Source organism: Thamnophis elegans, chromosome 6, assembly GCF_009769535.1.
Source record: "Thamnophis elegans isolate rThaEle1 chromosome 6, rThaEle1.pri, whole genome shotgun sequence".
NCBI classification, from domain to species: Eukaryota; Metazoa; Chordata; class Lepidosauria; order Squamata; family Colubridae; genus Thamnophis; species Thamnophis elegans.
In genome coordinates, this window is record NC_045546.1 from 57,414,410 (window position 1) to 57,432,024 (window position 17,615).

Here is a 17,615-nt window from a genome sequence, read left to right on the forward strand (position 1 = left end):
TAAAGGGACATTGCACGAAGCAGTTGGTAAGCAAAGCAAGGCCTACCTATGTATTGTCTAGAATGATACATCGGGCCTTAGAGAATTGCTGTAAATAAATAAAAATATTCACGGCTGTAAAAGGTGACCTATTTGTAAAATTTATTTATTCTACTTAACAACAATGTAACAATACTCTGCCGGCGTATTTCTTATGCCCCTATTTGCCAGAATCAAACCAAGAAAGTGTCTGCATCAACTCCTCGGGAGGAAAAAGAAAGACATGTAACAATTATGTAGAAATAAATACTGCAAGCGAATCTTCCTTTCCCAGAAAAATATCTATAGCCCTGCTCCGCTCGCCCACTTGCAAACAAGCCTTTCTTCGACGGAATGCCAGGCATCCCCCACCCCCTTACCTGCTCTTCTCCCTGCCCTTCCTGTCCACTGCACACTCCCCTTTTAAACAAATGCAATCGGAGGTCACGGCGCATTCCACCTTCCCCTTTAACATCCGCTTCTCCCTTTGCCGGAAGGGGTAATGCTTGTCAGTGATACAGGAAGCGGATGAAGCCGGAACGCTCTTCCAGGCGAGGGACCAGCGCGCTGGGGTTGGAGGGGAGGGGTTCAGGAGGGTCTCTTCGCCGGAGGCGGCAGCGGGGCGGGCGCGGGGGAGGCGCGGCGGGGCGCCTTTATGGCTCGGAGCAGAAGGATCCGGGGCTGAACGCCCTGCCCGCCCATGGAACTCGCGCCGGTGGCGGTAGCAGTCATAGCGGCCACTCAAGGGGCGCCGGGAGAAGACAAGGCAACTGTGGAGACGCCGCCGATTATCTACACGATGGAGAACAAGCCCATCGTTACCTGTGAGTGAGCCGACGGCGAGGCGTGCGGCCGGGGGCGAGTCTGCGGCAGGGTCGTTCCGTGCATCATCGCCCGCCCAGGGTCACCGGCGAGGGGTGGGAAGCTTTGGCGTCGGGAAAGTCGGATTTTTATTTTTTTGCGCGGGGGAAGCCGCTCCTATGTCGGATGCGGCTGCCTGGAGGTTTGGCTGCGGGTGCCCTGCGAGTGTCGGGTCAGCCTTGTGCGGTTGACCGGAGAGCCGAAGTTTACTTCAACTTATACCGCCGAGACTCGGTCCAGTGGGGCAACCCTTGCTGAGGCTCTTTCTCTTCGGTGCTTGTTCCAATATTCTGCACGGGAGGCAGTTCTTGGAGAGAGATCTGTTAGCGCTTATTGTACTTGGATGTCAAACGATTCCACACGTGTCTCTTTCATAGAAGGGACAAACCGCTAGAAGGATGGATATGTAATCTGTGGTTCATAAGAATCCCACACCTATAGACGTGCACTGAATATCTCAGTTTCACTTTTCCTCTCAAAACAAACCTAGGAAAAGTGGATTAGATAGAAAGGGAGTTGCTCAAGGAACAGTGGAAATTTGGGTTTGGGAAACTGGGATGGAAAGCAGAGAATTCACTGGCCCCAGATCTCTCCGTTGTATGATGTTTACAACTATGGGAAATATTAAGCCTTTTTCTATATGCTAGCTATTAACACAGTTGTTTATTCACATATGAAAGTAGTAGAGTGAGGTCCTAAGAAATGACTGAGGTTATCCTAATTGGCCTACTGTCATTTGAAGGCTGTGTTATAATTTAAAATGATGGAAATCTTAAGACTCTTTTTTCACTTTTCTGTTTCAAGGTAGAGTGTTTTTATGCCATCTCTTTTGTACTGGTGGCACTTTTAAAGAGAAGAACATAAGCAATGTAGATCTATTTTGAAGCAGGCTAAATAATCCTCAATTTAGAAATAAATATAACATGATGAGAAAGTTTAAGTCAAGATATATATTGTCCCATCATGTATATTTCTTTGAAATGAGCAAAGCAGAAATAATCTGAGCTGTTATAGGAATGGAGTATAAATACATTTCTAGCAGGTTTTCATTCATGCAGTCTTGGAATTTTAGTCCTGATGTTTTATAATGTTAAATTAGTTTGTGATATGTGTGATGAACAATAACAGCTTTCCTAATGCTAATTAGCAAATGGGTGGGGGAAACATGTTTTGATCACTGCACTACTTTACAATATTTTTAAACTTATATTTATTGACTTCTTAGTAACAATCCTACCTGGCAAACACTGATCGCTTGCATTTGATTATGTGCATAAACATGTTTGTTTGTATCAGAGATTAGTCTGCATTTTTTAAATATAATTACAGTTTTAGCTTCATTCTGTTTAATAAAAGAGTACATTTCATATTTCCAATATAAACAGTAAAAGGTAAAAGTGAAATTGAATTTTATTGTTAATTGAATGTTAAGCCTTAAAACTTAGAAAAGACTATGTTTCACAGACATAAGTATGCTGAAGAAAAGTCTTTACATTTTAAAAGTACTTCATACATATTATTTAAGCAATCCTTAACTCTTTAAAGTCTTCAAGGGAGAGACTGTCACTTCAGTATCCCACAACCGAGAAAGATAAAGTGCATGGATTTTCTTTGATTATCTATCTTTGATTACCTATCAGGATTTTGCAGTGCTCTCTTTCCTGGCTTCTTGTTTTTATATTTGGCCTGAACATGCCTTTTATCCCACAAATGCCTGTCAGAGAGTAAGAGAAAGCCTCCCCCTCCCCAAATCCTTAGTCCTATCCACCCACCCAGCTCTGCCTGAGATGCATGCAGGAGGAATTGTTTTCACAGGTAATTACTGCCACAATCTATTTCTTCCCCCTCTCTCAACTGGGCAGATAGGACCGAACCTGAAGAAAGGGTAAATATCTTCTACTTTCTACTAGTGAAAGAAAATACAATATTATTTTAAAGCCATCAACCAAAAGTCAGTTTGAAAAAGCCTAGATCACGGGTATCAAACTTGCAGCGTCACCTTGCCATCATGTGACAGTTTGTGAGGTTTTTCCCCTTTGCGGAGTTGGGTGTGCATGGCCTGCATGTGATGCATGTGGCTCGTGGGCCACCAATTTGACACCTAGACCATCTGAAAGAATTGGACCATCTGAATGTAATCTTCTATTTCTTTGCCTGGATAGACTATAAACCAAAAAGCTCAAGCAAGGTCTTGAGGCTATTTAATCTCAAAGGGGAGAGGAATTGTGGTACCCAGGAATTTAGTTAAATGCTCCTTCTGAGTTTTCTTACTAGCAGTTAAGATAGTTAAATGTCAGGCCTGCCTCCATTCAAAACCTAAGAAAGAAAAGCCCCAACTCCATTGGTTTAGAGAAGTGGTACTTTTACTAAAGCTGAGTTGATAGCAGCGAAAGCAAGGCAAAGTGTGTGAAAGTTGCACATTGATGAAAGTCATCCCAGTCTTTCCCCCCAGGGTCCAGCACTGAGAGTCCAATCAACATCCAGTGTGATGTTATGGAAAAGCTCCTCTGCAGGTATTTCTCACATCTGGAATCTCAGGATGGTTGGCCTTGAAGAAGTATAAACAACTCGGCTCAGCAGCATCACAATTCATGAGTGCAAAACTCCTTTCCAGCTCTCATGGGACTACTTCACATCAGCTCGCTTCCCCAACCCAAATGCCCAGACCCCTCTCCCTATTTCTATGGCAGCCAAGAGCAAGCAAGCTTCAGAAAACCATGCTGGAGATCTGGCTGACATTCAGCCCTTCAGCAATAGAGGCATTAGCCCTATAAAAGAAGAGAAAGCATGGCACAAAACTAAAATGGACAATACAAAATAATTTAAGATAATTAAGAAATATTATTTTGCCACGGTTTATCAGGATATTTCCTAGGAAACACCTGAAGGATCTTGGGAGCCTGAACATTTCGAGCATCTACCCATTCAGACTGTGAAGGAGGGAAATGCTTCCAAGCTACCAAATATTGCTCTTTCCCTTTCCATTTTCCAGAATCAAGGATTTCTTTAACTTGAAAGTGCTGTTCCTCTTCTATAAGGAGGGGTACAAGAGGGGCGAGGCTGGACAGGGTGAAGAGGAGACACTTTCTCAAGCTTGAGCAGGCTAACATTAAACACTGGGTGGATCCGTCTAAGATTTTTTGCCAGGTCCAACTGTACAATAACCAGGTTGATAATTCTTAAAATTGGGAAAGGGCCCCCATAGGTCCCAATTTCTTTTATTTTGGGGTAGTTATAAGTACTTAGTGGACAGATACACTTTATCACCCACTTGGAACTCTTTCTTTTTAGCCCTCTTTTTATCAGCCTGTTTCTTATGAGCTTGGTGTGCCCCACCCAATGCCTTACGTGTGACAGGCCAGGTGTGTTTCGGCTGTTCAATACACTCCACTAAGAAGCAGATCAGAGACTTTTCCTGAAGCAATTATGGTATAGGGATGAAATCCTGATCAGAAGCAACTTTGAACAGGGTGATGCCAGTACTAGTATGTTCTGAGTTATAAGCGACCTCTGCAAAGGGTAGCAGTTTGGCCCAATTGTCCTGCTGGTAATTTACATAGCACCTTAACATATTGTTCCAGAACTGAGTTGGTCCATTCACAAGCTCTGATAGTTTGAGGGTGGTTGGTGGAACTTAGCCCCAGGATGGAGCTTAACATTCTTAGGAACTGCCACCAAAATTGGGAGGTGAATTGTATCCCCCTATCTGGGATAATATGATCAGGAACGTCTTGTAGTCTATACACTTGTTGAATAAACAGTTTAGTGAGTCCTTTAGCTGAAGGTATCTTAATGCATGGGACAAAATGCATTTGCTTGGAAAATAAATCTGTAACTCAAGTAATGATTCCCTTTACTCTCAGGCAATTCAACTATAAAATCCATTGATATTTCCTTCCATGGGGCCTTAGGATTGGCAACACGCTGTAGGAGTCCAGCAGGCTTCCCTGGGGGCCTTTTAGCCACAGCACAGACAAGATAGCTGGCGATTTAAGTTTCAATGTCCTTTTTCAATGAAGGCTACCCAAATTTTGCATGATCAGGTGAAAAATCAGGTGCAAAATGGCTGGCGGTTTTCAAATTATGGGCACGCTGTAGAACAGTCCCCCTCAACCTGGTGGGCACGTATAGTTTGGTGCCAATCCATGTTAGAACATTTTGCATAGTGCATTCTTCATGTGGGATAAAAACCGTTCATCGCTTTTCAGTTCTTTGCACATTTCACTGGAAAGCTCAGTCTCCAATTTTTTTCTGAGCCATGGTAATCACAGGAGCCGCCAGCTGCTTAGAAGGAATGACTGGTCGGATTACTTCAGGCCTAACACTATTGTATTGAGGCAATCTGGACAAAGCATCAGCCATAAAGTTCTTTCCCCCAGAAATGTAGTACATTAAACTTAAACTGGTTAAAGTATTGTGCCCAACAAAGTTGCTTAGGTGACAATTTCCGTGAGGTTTTCAAGGCCTCCAGGTTTTTGTGATCAGCCCACACCTCAAAAGGCTGCTTTGCCCCTTTTAGGAAATGCCTCCAAGTTAATAGTGCCTATTGCACAGCAAAGGCTTCCTTCTCTCAAATTACCCATGTTTTTTCAGTCTCAGTTAATTTTCTGGAGGTGTAAGCACAGAGTTGTAAGACCCCCTTGGCATTTGCTTTCAACAGCATGGCTCCCATAGCCATATCACTAGCATCAGCATAAATCACAAATGGGCATCAGTGTTGAGTTTGATTGCAAAGAGTTGCTTGAGCTTTTCAAAGGCAGCATGGCATTCCAATGTCCACTCAAGGGGTTGGCTGGCCTTAGGTTTGTTTTCTCCTTTAGTTTTCAAGAGGTTGGTGATGGGCAATGCAATCTTAGCAAAAGAAGGGATGAATTGCCTACCAAAAATTTCAAAGCCCAGGAAACTCTGCAATTGCTTTCTAGTGCCCGGGTGGGGGGGATTCCAAAACCATCTGCACCTTTTCAGGGTCCATTTCTATCCCCTCATGTGATATGCAATAGACCAAGTAATCAATCTTGTCCTGATGAAATTCTCACTTGGACAATTTAGCATACAGTTCAGCAGCTCTGAGTTTTTTCAGGACTGCACGCACTAAAAAGCAATTGTGTTTCCTAGGTTTTGCAAATCTTTATAGCACTCTCAGTGCTGGACCCTGAGGGGTGGGATTTGGGGTGACTTTCAATGTGTAACTTTAATGCGCTTTGGTTCAGATATTGGCTAATGTCAGACCTGCCTCCATTCAAAATCTAAGAAAGAAAACCTCCAGCTCCATTGGTTTAGAGAAGAGGTACTTTTACTAAGTTTGAATTGTTAGCAGCAAAAGTAAGGGAAGATCTGAAGCTTGCAAAAGTTACACCCTGAAAATCACCCCCAATCCCCTCCCCAAGGTCCCGCACTGAGAGTCCAAACAACATACAGTATGTTATGGGAAAGCTCCTCTGCAGATATTTATCGCACCCGGAGTCTCAGGACAGTTGGTCTTGAAGAAGTATAAACAATTCTGCTCAGCAGTGCCATAATTCATGAGTGCAAGAGCCCAGGCCAACCCAAATGCCTAGGCCCATTCCCCGTTTCTGGGAGCCAAGAGCAAGCAAACTTCAGAAAACCATGCTGGAAATCGCTGAAGCTTGTCCACACCCATTACACAGTTTATTGAAATTATTGTGCATATTATAAGAGAGTAACTATGTTAGACAACGATGGCAAAAATGTAGGAATGTGATAGCACCTTTTGCAACTAAATTCCGTTTTTACAGTTCTGTTTGTTGTTTGTTTGTTTTTATCCCACTTTTATTATTTGTATAATTATTTTTTATAAATAACAAAGCAGCAAACATATCTAATACTCCTTCCTCCTATTTTCCCCACAACAACCCTCTGAAGGTGGTTAGACTGAGAGATAATGACTGGTCTAAAGTCTTCAAGCTGGCTAAAGCCAAAATAGGTTTTAGTTCGTGTATAAAATATAAATACATTGCAAACACAATAATAATAATAGATATTAATTTTTATCAGTGGTACAAACAAATATTATTGTTACACTAGTTAAAATCAGAAAAGGGGGAAACATTAATTTATGTTATATATTAATCAAATGTAAACAGATTTCTAAATCTACTTTAGCAGAAGGTAATAATTTATAATTTATGCCACAGGACAAATAAGCTTGTCCACACCCATTACACAGTTTATTGAAATTATTGTGCATATTATAAGAGAGTAACTATGTTAGACAACGATGGCAAAAATGTAGGAATGTGATAGCACCTTTTGCAACTAAATTCCGTTTTTACAGTTCTGTTTGTTGTTTGTTTGTTTTTATCCCACTTTTATTATTTGTATAATTATTTTTTATAAATAACAAAGCAGCAAACATATCTAATACTCCTTCCTCCTATTTTCCCCACAACAACCCTCTGAAGGTGGTTAGACTGAGAGATAATGACTGGTCTAAAGTCTTCAAGCTGGCTAAAGCCAAAATAGGTTTTAGTTCGTGTATAAAATATAAATACATTGCAAACACAATAATAATAATAGATATTAATTTTTATCAGTGGTACAAACAAATATTATTGTTACACTAGTTAAAATCAGAAAAGGGGGAAACATTAATTTATGTTATATATTAATCAAATGTAAACAGATTTCTAAATCTACTTTAGCAGAAGGTAATAATTTATAATTTATGCCACAGGACAAATAAGCTTTTTTTTTTTTTTTTTTTTAAAGATTGTCATATTTTCTTGAATTCAGGGTTAAATATCAGGAATATTGCTACTTTTCAAATTTCTGAAAACAATTCTCTAAGTAACAATCATAACTGCTCACAAATAGTGTAATTCCAAACTGTAAATATAGCAATAACATCATTAACACTAAAATACATTCCTATATGTCTTTATTTACTTTAAATAAATTACATTAGATGTTAGTGATCCATAGGACCAAATCATTTGAACCAATCCAAATTTCATATATCTCCAGTAGAGAAAATAATGATGCTCGACCTTTTGAATACATTTTTTGGAGCATCCAGTAAACTCAAACTAAGATATTTTGATGAATCCATTTTAAATTTTAAATTAAATGAAGCAGATTTAACATTTTAAAAACCCGTAAGCATTGATGTTCCATTATTGAGCTTTTCAGTTCTTTAATATGTGAATCATAAATGTCCTTAATGCTGACCTTAAAAATGTTCTTTTGTTTTGGATATGAAAGTTGAATTTCAGAATCAACTCCATCAAATATGTTGACTCCCAGGGTTTCAAAGATTAAAACATATCTGAGTTGATTGGTATTGTTGTAAATCAAGAAAGTAAAAATCTGTTTGAAATTCAGTAAAAATATTGCAAAGTAATTTATTTAAAATATGTATTCCAAATTATACCCACAGCTTACAACAGAAGATTTTGCTCCCTGTTTTAGATGAGTTTTTCCCCCATAAAGTTAAATATTCATGAGTCTCAACATCTCAGTCTATGAGCCCACACTTGTTTGATGGCTTGTAAACCTGGGAATTTATATAGCCATCCATCACACATAACATGTGACTCTGGGTGACATACAACAAACTTCTTATTTGTTAAAACGTTTGGTTGCATATTATTTAAACTACTTTTTAGTATAGTTTTTAATTTAACTAAATTAATTAAGACATATTCACAATTAAAGAAAGATAAATGTAAGTTACTGAAAATGGAGTTCTCAAAGTCATCAAAGAAAATAAAATATAACTGGAAGGAAGCTTTCTCAAGAGGCAGAGAATAGATTGGGGTGGGGCCAGTCAGAGGTGGTATTTACCGGTTCTCTGAACTTCTCAAAATCACTGCTGCCGGTTCTCCAGAACTGGTCAAAACCTGCTGAATACCACCTCTGCATCCAATCCATTCAATTTATTCATTTTCTTTTTTAACTTTGTTAACTATACAGTAATCATTTTCTCCATAGTGAGGGGGAGGAGTATCCAGGATGGGTTGACTTTATCCTCTGGTTGATTGGACTGAGTCATCAGAGCTCTTGGTAGAAGCCCCTGGTCCACCAGGCTCCACCCAGTTTTTAGACTCAGTCCACTCATGGACGGTTGACCATCCTGGAACTCCGACAGGTCGAAGATATTCAAGAAAGGGAAGGAAGGAAAATTCCAGTGTCTCCCTCCTACAGCATCCCAGGCGAGCTGGCAACTCCCTGGACTGTAAGGATCGGCCAAAAGCCCCCCAGGGGGCGGCCCACTGCCCAGGCTTCTGAGTGAGACAGGCAACACTCAGAAAGGAATTTGCTGGGCGGGCAGGAGGCAGAGGCAGAAGCCTCTGGCAGGCAAGCCCTGCTGCAAGGACGCCAGCGGCACCGCAGACTTCCCCAAGAGATAAGGGACATGCAAGGGCGGCGCGGACCCCCCCGCCCCCTGGAAGGGAGCCTTGCAAACGCTGCGGAGTGCCTGCCCCATTGGTACGTGACCCACCTCATTGGAGGGGGCTCACGGGCAGAGCAAGGACTCCAGCGGCATGGGAAGCGAAGAAAACGGCAGCGGAGGCGCGCGGCAGCTCTTCGGAGCACAAGCCACCCAGCCAGAAGATTCAAAAGGGGCACCTTCATCTCCTGGCCACAGGCGCCATCTTGAAGCCAAAAGGGACCACGTGTTCCAAGATGGCGGCGCCCAGAGGCAACAGGAGACTGGCAGGACACAGGTACTGGCAACAACAGCCGGCAGTCCCACCAGGTTAGTGACCACCCCTCAGGTGGCCCAGAGAAGGGGGGGGGAGGAAAGGCAGAGACAAAAAAAAGCACCTCACCCCCAGGGCAGAGCTGGAAGCATGGGGGGGGGGAGTCACAAGCCCCACAAGCCTCCCAAGCCATCTAAATAGGAAAGGAGGAGGCATTAAAGACTGGAACAGATTTGCAAGAGGGCAATTGGCCTCAAATCCATCCCACGGCAGGGAAAGAAAAGAAAGACTCCTGGAGGCCCTACAGCAGGTGGGACTACGGGGGGGACAACCATATTGCAGGGAAGAATCCCCTTTGACACCCCTAGTCTTTGGGGTCTCCCACAGAGGTGGCAATCCCCCTCCCCCATGCTGCCTCCCTGAGATCAGCCTCTCCCCCCCCCCACAGGCAGGCAGGGGCCCTCAGCCAGCAAGCTCCCCAGGGGCCCCCAATTTTCAGACATAATGATGCAGGCCTTCCAGCAATGCCTGACATTGCTGCAGCAGCCACAAATGCTGCCTCAGTGGAGCTGGAAACCCAGGGGGAGGACTGCTTTAGCTCCTCAGCCTTATCACGGGAGGAGAGTGAGCTGGATTGTGAGGAGGGGGAAGTCAGGGAGGATAAACTATCCGATGACATAGGCTTGCCCCCTCCTAAGCTGACCTTCACCGGGTTGTTCCAGCCTTTGTTATATAAATCCCTCCTTTTTAAGGGTTAAGCAGCCGCCAGGCTTGGGAACAGAGCAGCAGAGGCACCACCTCAGCAGCAGGGGTTTTCTGCGGAAACCATATTTGAGGAGCAGGCCATTGAGACCGACACAGTGCCAACTCCCAGGGCCTTTCTTGAATCAGACAAGTGCCAAGGGGCCACCCCCACGCCGGGCCCCACACTCACATCCACAGACAAGGCCTTCTACAATGTGGATCAAGACATGGAGGGGGTGCTATCCCACCCACCAGGGGCGCCCCGGCATTGGCACTGCATACACCCCCGACTTTGCCAGGGGAACCTGAGCAGGCTCTGACGTTGGAAGACAGGAAGGCGGACCTCACCCTCCGAAGAGGGCATCAGGCAGCCGCCTGGGCGGTGAAGGCCGCCACCACCGCCTCATTGTTCAACAGGTCTCTTCTGCTCTGGCTGCAGGAACTGCAACAACGCATCCCCATTACTGAGGTCAGAGCGCACCAGGACATCAATAAGCTGGGGACGGTCATCCAATCTGCGGCGGATGCCTCATTGTCCTCAGCCAGATTTGCCTCCAGGGCAATTGCTCCACCGTTGCATCTTGCAGGCTGCTGTGGCTGAGGCAGTGGCAGGCGGAGGTTCACCACAGGTGGCGCCTGGTATCCACTCCTTTCACAGGAAATGTCCTTTTTGGATCCACTCTGGACCCCTATCTGGTCGAGAATAAGGACTAGAGGAAGGGGCTCCCCACAGCCCCTAAGACGGGACAATTCAGGACGGCGCCTTACTCCAGACGGCCCTGTTCCCGGGGACAAGACTTCGGGTCCTCCTCCTGGGGTCATGATCCCTTCAGTGGTTCAGAGGCGGGGTACTCAGGTGCCAGGCATTACCAGGAAGCTCTTCCGGCAGGCAGAGACGCCAAGATAGGCAGCAGAGGGGCAGGCAGCAGAAGCGGCCCTTCCGAGGGAGCGGAGGATGTGGCGGAGGGTGCCCCTTCCGCAAAAACTAAGGCCAGAACTGAGTCACCCCCCCCCCCGACTGCTGCGACCGTGCCTCATCAGATAAATAGGTTCAGAACACCATGAGGCACAGCCTGGCTCTGGAACTCCTGTCTAAACCCCCGGGGTTTTTCCGGAGCTGCCCGGTTTCAAATAACCCGGCATGGAGATTACTGATGCAGGAGGCTATACAACTCCTGCTGGACATAGAGCCATCCAGCCAGTACCTCTAGACAGCAGGGCCAAGGGCATTACACCATCCCTTTCGCAATCCCTAAGGCATCAGGGGGATGGAGGGCAATTCTGGATCTGAAGCGGCAGGACCACTTCATTCGTTACAGGAGGTTCAAAATGCATTCCCGCCACTCCATCTTGGAGGGAATCAGACAGGGAGACTTCCTCACTTTTATAGACCCCACAAAGGCCTATTTACACATTCCTATCATTAGGGATCACAAGAGGTTTCTCAGGTTCTGCCACCTGGGGCAGCACTTCCAAAACCAGGCCTTGCCCTTCGGCCAGTATTCCTCCCCGCGAGAATTCACCAACGTAATGGCTGCCTTAGCAGCGAGCTGGAGGCAGATTCCAGTTAGGATTCTAGGCTACCTAGATGACCTGCTCATACAGTCATCCTCCTTTGAAGGGGCATTAGGGGATCTAGATATCACCTTGCCAATCCTGAGGGAGCACGGGTCCAGTTAGGATTCTAGGCTACCTAGATGACCTGCTCATACAGTCATCCTCCTTTGAAGGGGCATTAGGGGATCTAGATATCACCTTGCCAATCCTGAGGGAGCACGGGTTCTTGGGGAATCCGGTTAAAAGCCAACTCTACCCTTCCACTAGGCTCATTCACCTAGGGGCTCTGATAGACTCAGCAGCAGGTAAGGTCTTCCTGTCACCCGAAAGACAGTGCTTGTTAAGACGATTAGTCAACCAGGTAATCAAGGGAGACAGGGTGCCTTTAGCCACATGGTCTAAATGGTTAGGCACCATGGTCTCAGCCATTGGCATTATCCCTTGGGCCCATTTCTACATCAGAGACCTACAATGGTTCCCTTGCCGTTCCAGCGAAGGCACAGGAGCTGCTCCCAGGCCAGGGTTCTCCTCCCGGCAGAAGTTCCATGCTCACTGATCGGGTGGATGTCCCCGGCGATAACCAAGGGCGAATTCTTCAGAACGCCAGACCAGGTAACGGTAGCCACGGGTGCCAGCCTGTTCGGGGGGGGGGCTGCCCACCTACAAGACCAGATAGCGCAGGGACAGTGGAACCAAACAGAACTGACTCACAATATCAACTGGTTGGAACGCAGGCCAGTTCGCTTGAGCCTAGAAAAATTTCACCAATCGTCAAGGTCAGACACATTCCAGCCCCCACAGACAATATTGCATCCAGGCCCACTTAAACAGACAGGGGGGGACCAAGTCAAAGGCCCTCATGCGGGAGGCCAAAAGGCTGGGTCAGTGGGCCGAAAGGAATGTTCTCTCCTTAAGGGCGGAACATATAGCGGGGGTGGATAACATCACAGCCAATTGGCTCAGCTGGGCAGAAGTGGACAACTTGGAGTGGAGATTGCACCCAGCGATCTTCAGAGAAGTGATGGACCACTTGGCCACCCAGAAGTCGAGCTATTTGCCGCCCCCCACAACACTCAGCTCCCAAGGTTTACGCCAGGTACCAAAGCCAGGGGTCAGAAGGGCGGATGTCCTCCTAGGCCCTTGGCCACAGGGACTGCTCTACGCTTACCCACCCTTGCCCCTGATTTCCAGGGTCATCCAAAAATTCTTTGGGAGGGGGCGGAGGTGGTACTGATTGCCCCCTATTGGCCCAGGAGGCCATGGTTGGCAGACCTTCAGTCGCTATTGGGGGACAGAGCGCGGAGGATTCCTCAGGATAGGATCTCCCTCAGGCAGGGGTCACTGGAATACCCGGAACCCCAATGGCTCCAATTGACTACTTGGCAGTTGAGTGGAGCATCCTGAAGGAGGAAAGACTTTCCATCAAGGGGATAGAGCCCTTAGTGCTCAAATTTCTTCAGGCAGGCCTGGACAACAACACAGTTAGGAGACAAGTCTCGGCCATTTCCTCGGTGCTTCTATGCGGTAGAGCCCAGGCACTCAGTCAACAACCTTTGGCAATGCAGTTTCTGAAGGGGGCATCCAACCTCACACCACCCACGATACAGAGGTGCCCTTCCTGCGTCTTGCATAAAGTGCTGGACGCATTAAGGGAGCTCCATTTGAACCATTGCAAACAATGTCTCTAAAGTTTTTAACCCTTAAGGTGGTGTTTCTAGTGGCCATCAATCTGCCAGGCGGACATCACAGCTGCAGGCCCTGTCCGTGGAGGGCGACCTCTGCATCTTTCACCAGGACAGAGAGGTGTTGCGGCTGGACTCTTCCTTCATACCTAAGGTGGGTTCATGTTTCCACGAATTACAGGACCTGGGTGTGCCCAATTTCTGTCCAGACCCTGTAGACCCCCTAGAGAGGAAGTGGCACACCCTAGACGTAAGGAGGGCTCTGAGGATTTACCTCAGAAGAACCTGACCAAATAGAAAGTCTGAGGCCCGGTTGGTCTCCTACCAACCGGGGTCTCTGGGTAAAAAGGTGACTTCCACCACAATAGGCAGGTGGTGAGGATCTGCATTGCTACAGCATACCAATCCCAGGTATGCAGGCACCAACCCCATCACAGCACATTCCACACGAAGTGCAGTCACCTCGGCGTCCTGGGCTACACAGGCCTCATTGACGGAGACATGTAGGGCAGCCTCAGGGTCTTCTTCCTCACTCTTCATGAGGAACTACAAGCTGGACACCTTTGCCTCGGTGGAGGCTTCGTTTGAGCGTAGGGTACTACAGGATGTCCACAGGGCAGCTTAGTTTGGCAAGGGGTCTTCAACTTATTACTCACCCTAGGGACGTTTGGCTTTGGTACGTCCCATCCTGGATACTCCTCCCCCTCACTATGGAGAAAGTGTGTTGGTACTTACCTGATACACCTCTTCTCATAGTTGGGGGGGGGAGTATCCAGACCCCCCCTGTCATGATAAGGTAACGTTTACTATGTTGTAGGTTGTAATAACATGATCAAAGTAGGATTCAATAAAAAGTAGAAACAAGGTCTGGAGTGGATGGTTCAACGAGTCGGATAGAGTTCTTCATCTATAAACTGGGTGGAGTCTGGTGGACCAGAGGCTATACCAAGAGCTCTGATGACTCAGTCCAATCAACGAGAGGATAAAGTCAACCCATCCTGGATACTCCCCTCCCCCACTATGAGAAGAGGCATATCAGGTAAGTACCAACGCCCTTTCTAGTCCATTATCTGCTTGCTTCAAGTGTTTGAAATATGTAAGTTTCTGCTGGCTGATCATTGTCTCAAGGAAAGACAATTTCTTATTTCTTTTAGGATTGAATGCTTAGTTTTTCTTTCAGTCCATAGTACTCTTGGTAACCAACTTCAGCTACATAATTTGAAGGCATTTAACTTTTTTTTCTTTCACTCTTTCTCAATGTTTACTGCCATTCATTACCTGGAAAAAAACCCTTTGATTTAACTAGTTTGATCTTAGTCCTAAAATGTATTTATCAGTCAAGATTTTACCAAAAATTGCTATTTCCAGTTTCTTGGGATTAATCTCTTTGTTTGCCAGTACACACTCTCCTTTAGTTACTCTTGAACTAGAAAATAAAATAAACCACACCAAAACTTCTGTTTTCTGCTTCCAACTATAAATTCACTAAGTATGCTGATTGATATTAGTTTTGTTTTGATATTTTACATTACCATAGTTTTCGGAGTATAAGACGCACCAGAGTATAAGATGCACCAAGATTTTGAAGAGGCAAATAAAAAAAAAGTTTTTAGGGGGAAAGGGGAAGAAAGCATTTTTGGACAGCAGCGCTTCAATCCCCTCCCTGAATCCAAAAACGGGGCATGCAGCTGGCACTGCCATCTGAAAATGTTTTCCTCCTCAGTTCCCCTTTGCACATCACAGAGCCGTGCACCCTCCTTCTCTGCAGATTCACCTCTTTCCTCCTGGGCCAGGAACAGAAGCCAACTGCCCTCCACCTGGGTCATCTGGAGAAGGGGCAGGCAGAGCTGCTAGCTGCCTTGCCTTACTGCGCAGCACCCACTTTACCACTGTCCCGACTTCCACACTTCCCAGGCCACTTGCGGCTAGGGGCCAGCAGGTGGGTGGGTCTACCTTTGGAATATAAGATGCACCTAGATTTTCACCCTCTTTTTGGGGGGAAAAGGTGTGTCTTATACTCTGAAAAATACAGTACTTCTTTACAAAATCTCTCCCATATCCATTTTAGATAGCATAAAATGGATATTGAAGAGAGATAAAGAAATGGTTTCATATCTGTCTTTTGTCCTAACTCTTTTCAGCAACATGACTGTCTATTTTTCAGAGTCTGTAACTTTCTTTTTTTCCCATCAAGTTTTTTATTTTATATTATTTATACATATCAATGTGTGAATGGCATGATACCTGGGTATTATACATTTCAATACGATAAACATATTATTACTCATAGTTATTACATTTAATTTTCATTGTTTCTTATTGTTTACGCATACCTTTTTCTACTGCCCTTCAGTTTCTAAACCTCCCACTTGTTCTTTCTAATATTGTGTGTGTGTGTGTGTGTGTGTGTGTGTGTGTAGCTTTTCACGGGTGTAGGTATGCTAGTCTTGTTGTATTTGGGTCTTTTCCCGTGTAAGATTGAGATTGTCTTGGCAATGTTTCAGCGAGGTCTCACTTGTCACCTTCAGGCTGGGTTTTGGGCTTAAAGTGTGATCGGAGCTGCCGTCTTTCTATAAATCCTGGTGGGGGTGTGTGGAGTGCTGGCTTTGTTTCAGTAAGTGGAATGATTGGTTGTGTGGTTGTATCATGATTGGTAGATTGGTGCTGATTGGTGCTGGCTGTGTATCCGTTGTTGTTTTGTGTTGTAATGGCCTGGGTGGTGGGTGGGGCTCGTTTGTTGACTAGGGCTGGTTTCCAGATGTCTGGTAGGTGGAAGGTATCATCAGGTTTATTCATGTTGTGGGGGTGTTTCTCCATTTCGATAGCTTCCATAATTATTCTCTTGTTGAAGTGTTCTGTTTTGGACATTAACTTGGTTCCTTCAAAATTAATTTCATGTCCTGTAGCTTTAAGGTGCTGGAAAAGGGGGGAAGGTTTTCTTTTTTTTCTTACTGCGTTCTTGTGTTCTGCGATGCGTGCATTTATTCTCATGTTCATTTGTCCAAATGTATGTTCCAGGGCAGATTTTGCATGGTATTTCGTAGACTCCTTAGTTTTCTAGCTGGATTTTGTCTTTGGGGTTTCTTAAGATGTTGGCTATTTTTTGGTCAGTGTTGAAGGCTGTGTTGATATTGTGTTTGTGGAGAATTTTGCTGATTTTATCTGTGGTGCCTTTGATGTAAGGGAGGAGGGCGATGGCGTTGTCCTGTTCTGTGTCTTGGTTTTGGGGGGGGAGTGTCCCTTTGGATTAGGTTGGTTATTGTTTTTCTTTGGAATCCATTGGAAATTAATACGTTTGTGAGAGTGTGTAATTCAGCTTTCAGGTGGTCTTTGTCAGCTAGGTGTTTGGTTCTGGAGATGAGGGTCTTGGCTACAGAGTTGATCTGTGCATGGTGGTGATGGGATTGTGCCTTTAAGTAACGGTGTGTGTGTGTTTTCCAGTACATGGTGTGTCCTAGGGAGCCATTGGATTTTTTGTAGATTAGGACGTCCAGAAAGAGAAGTTGGTTGCTTGCTTCTATTTCCATGGTGAATTGTATTTTGGGGCGTAGGCTGTTGAGATGTGTGAGGAACTTGTCCAGTGTTTCTTTCCCATATGGCCAAATCACGAAAGTGTCATCAACATATCTATGCCAGATTTTGGGTTTGTGTTCAGATTTATCTAAGGCGTTAGTTTCAAAATGTTCCATGTATAAGTTTGCGATGACGGATGAGATCCCATGGGTGCTCCTTCTATCTGTTTGTATCTTTGTCCATTATGGATGAAGTATGTGTTGGTTAGGCAGTGGTTGGTCAGGTCCAGGATGTGTTTAGGAGGGTTGTGTTTGTTCTGGATAACTGTCAAGTCTTCTTTTATAGGCACCTGGGTGAAGAGGGATATGATATCGCTGTCAAATTTAAAATCAATGGCTTAAGAGAATTTTATGCAAAGAAAAGATGATAGCAAACAGTATTTTCCATTGTGAATTGATTGTCACTGTCTTTTATAGGTAGAGATTTGCTTACTACTGAATGCTGTATTCCTTCATTTTCCTCATTAAGGTTTCTAAAATATTAGGAACTGCCAAAACTTGGTACTTTAAAGGCATTT

At 45.0% G+C, this 17,615-nt stretch overlaps 1 protein-coding gene across 1 annotated transcript in view; it reads left to right on the plus strand.

Annotated features, from left to right (window-relative positions):
• The first annotated feature begins 572 nt into the window (after positions 1 to 572).
• TRAPPC10 (trafficking protein particle complex 10) overlaps positions 573 to 17,615 on the plus strand; it is a 91,761-nt gene continuing 74,718 nt past the window's right edge. The window contains exon 1 of the mRNA XM_032219468.1: positions 573 to 842. Within this exon, the coding sequence (XP_032075359.1) occupies positions 719 to 842 (124 nt within the window). The 5' untranslated portion in view covers positions 573 to 718. The remainder of the gene's footprint in view (positions 843 to 17,615) is intronic.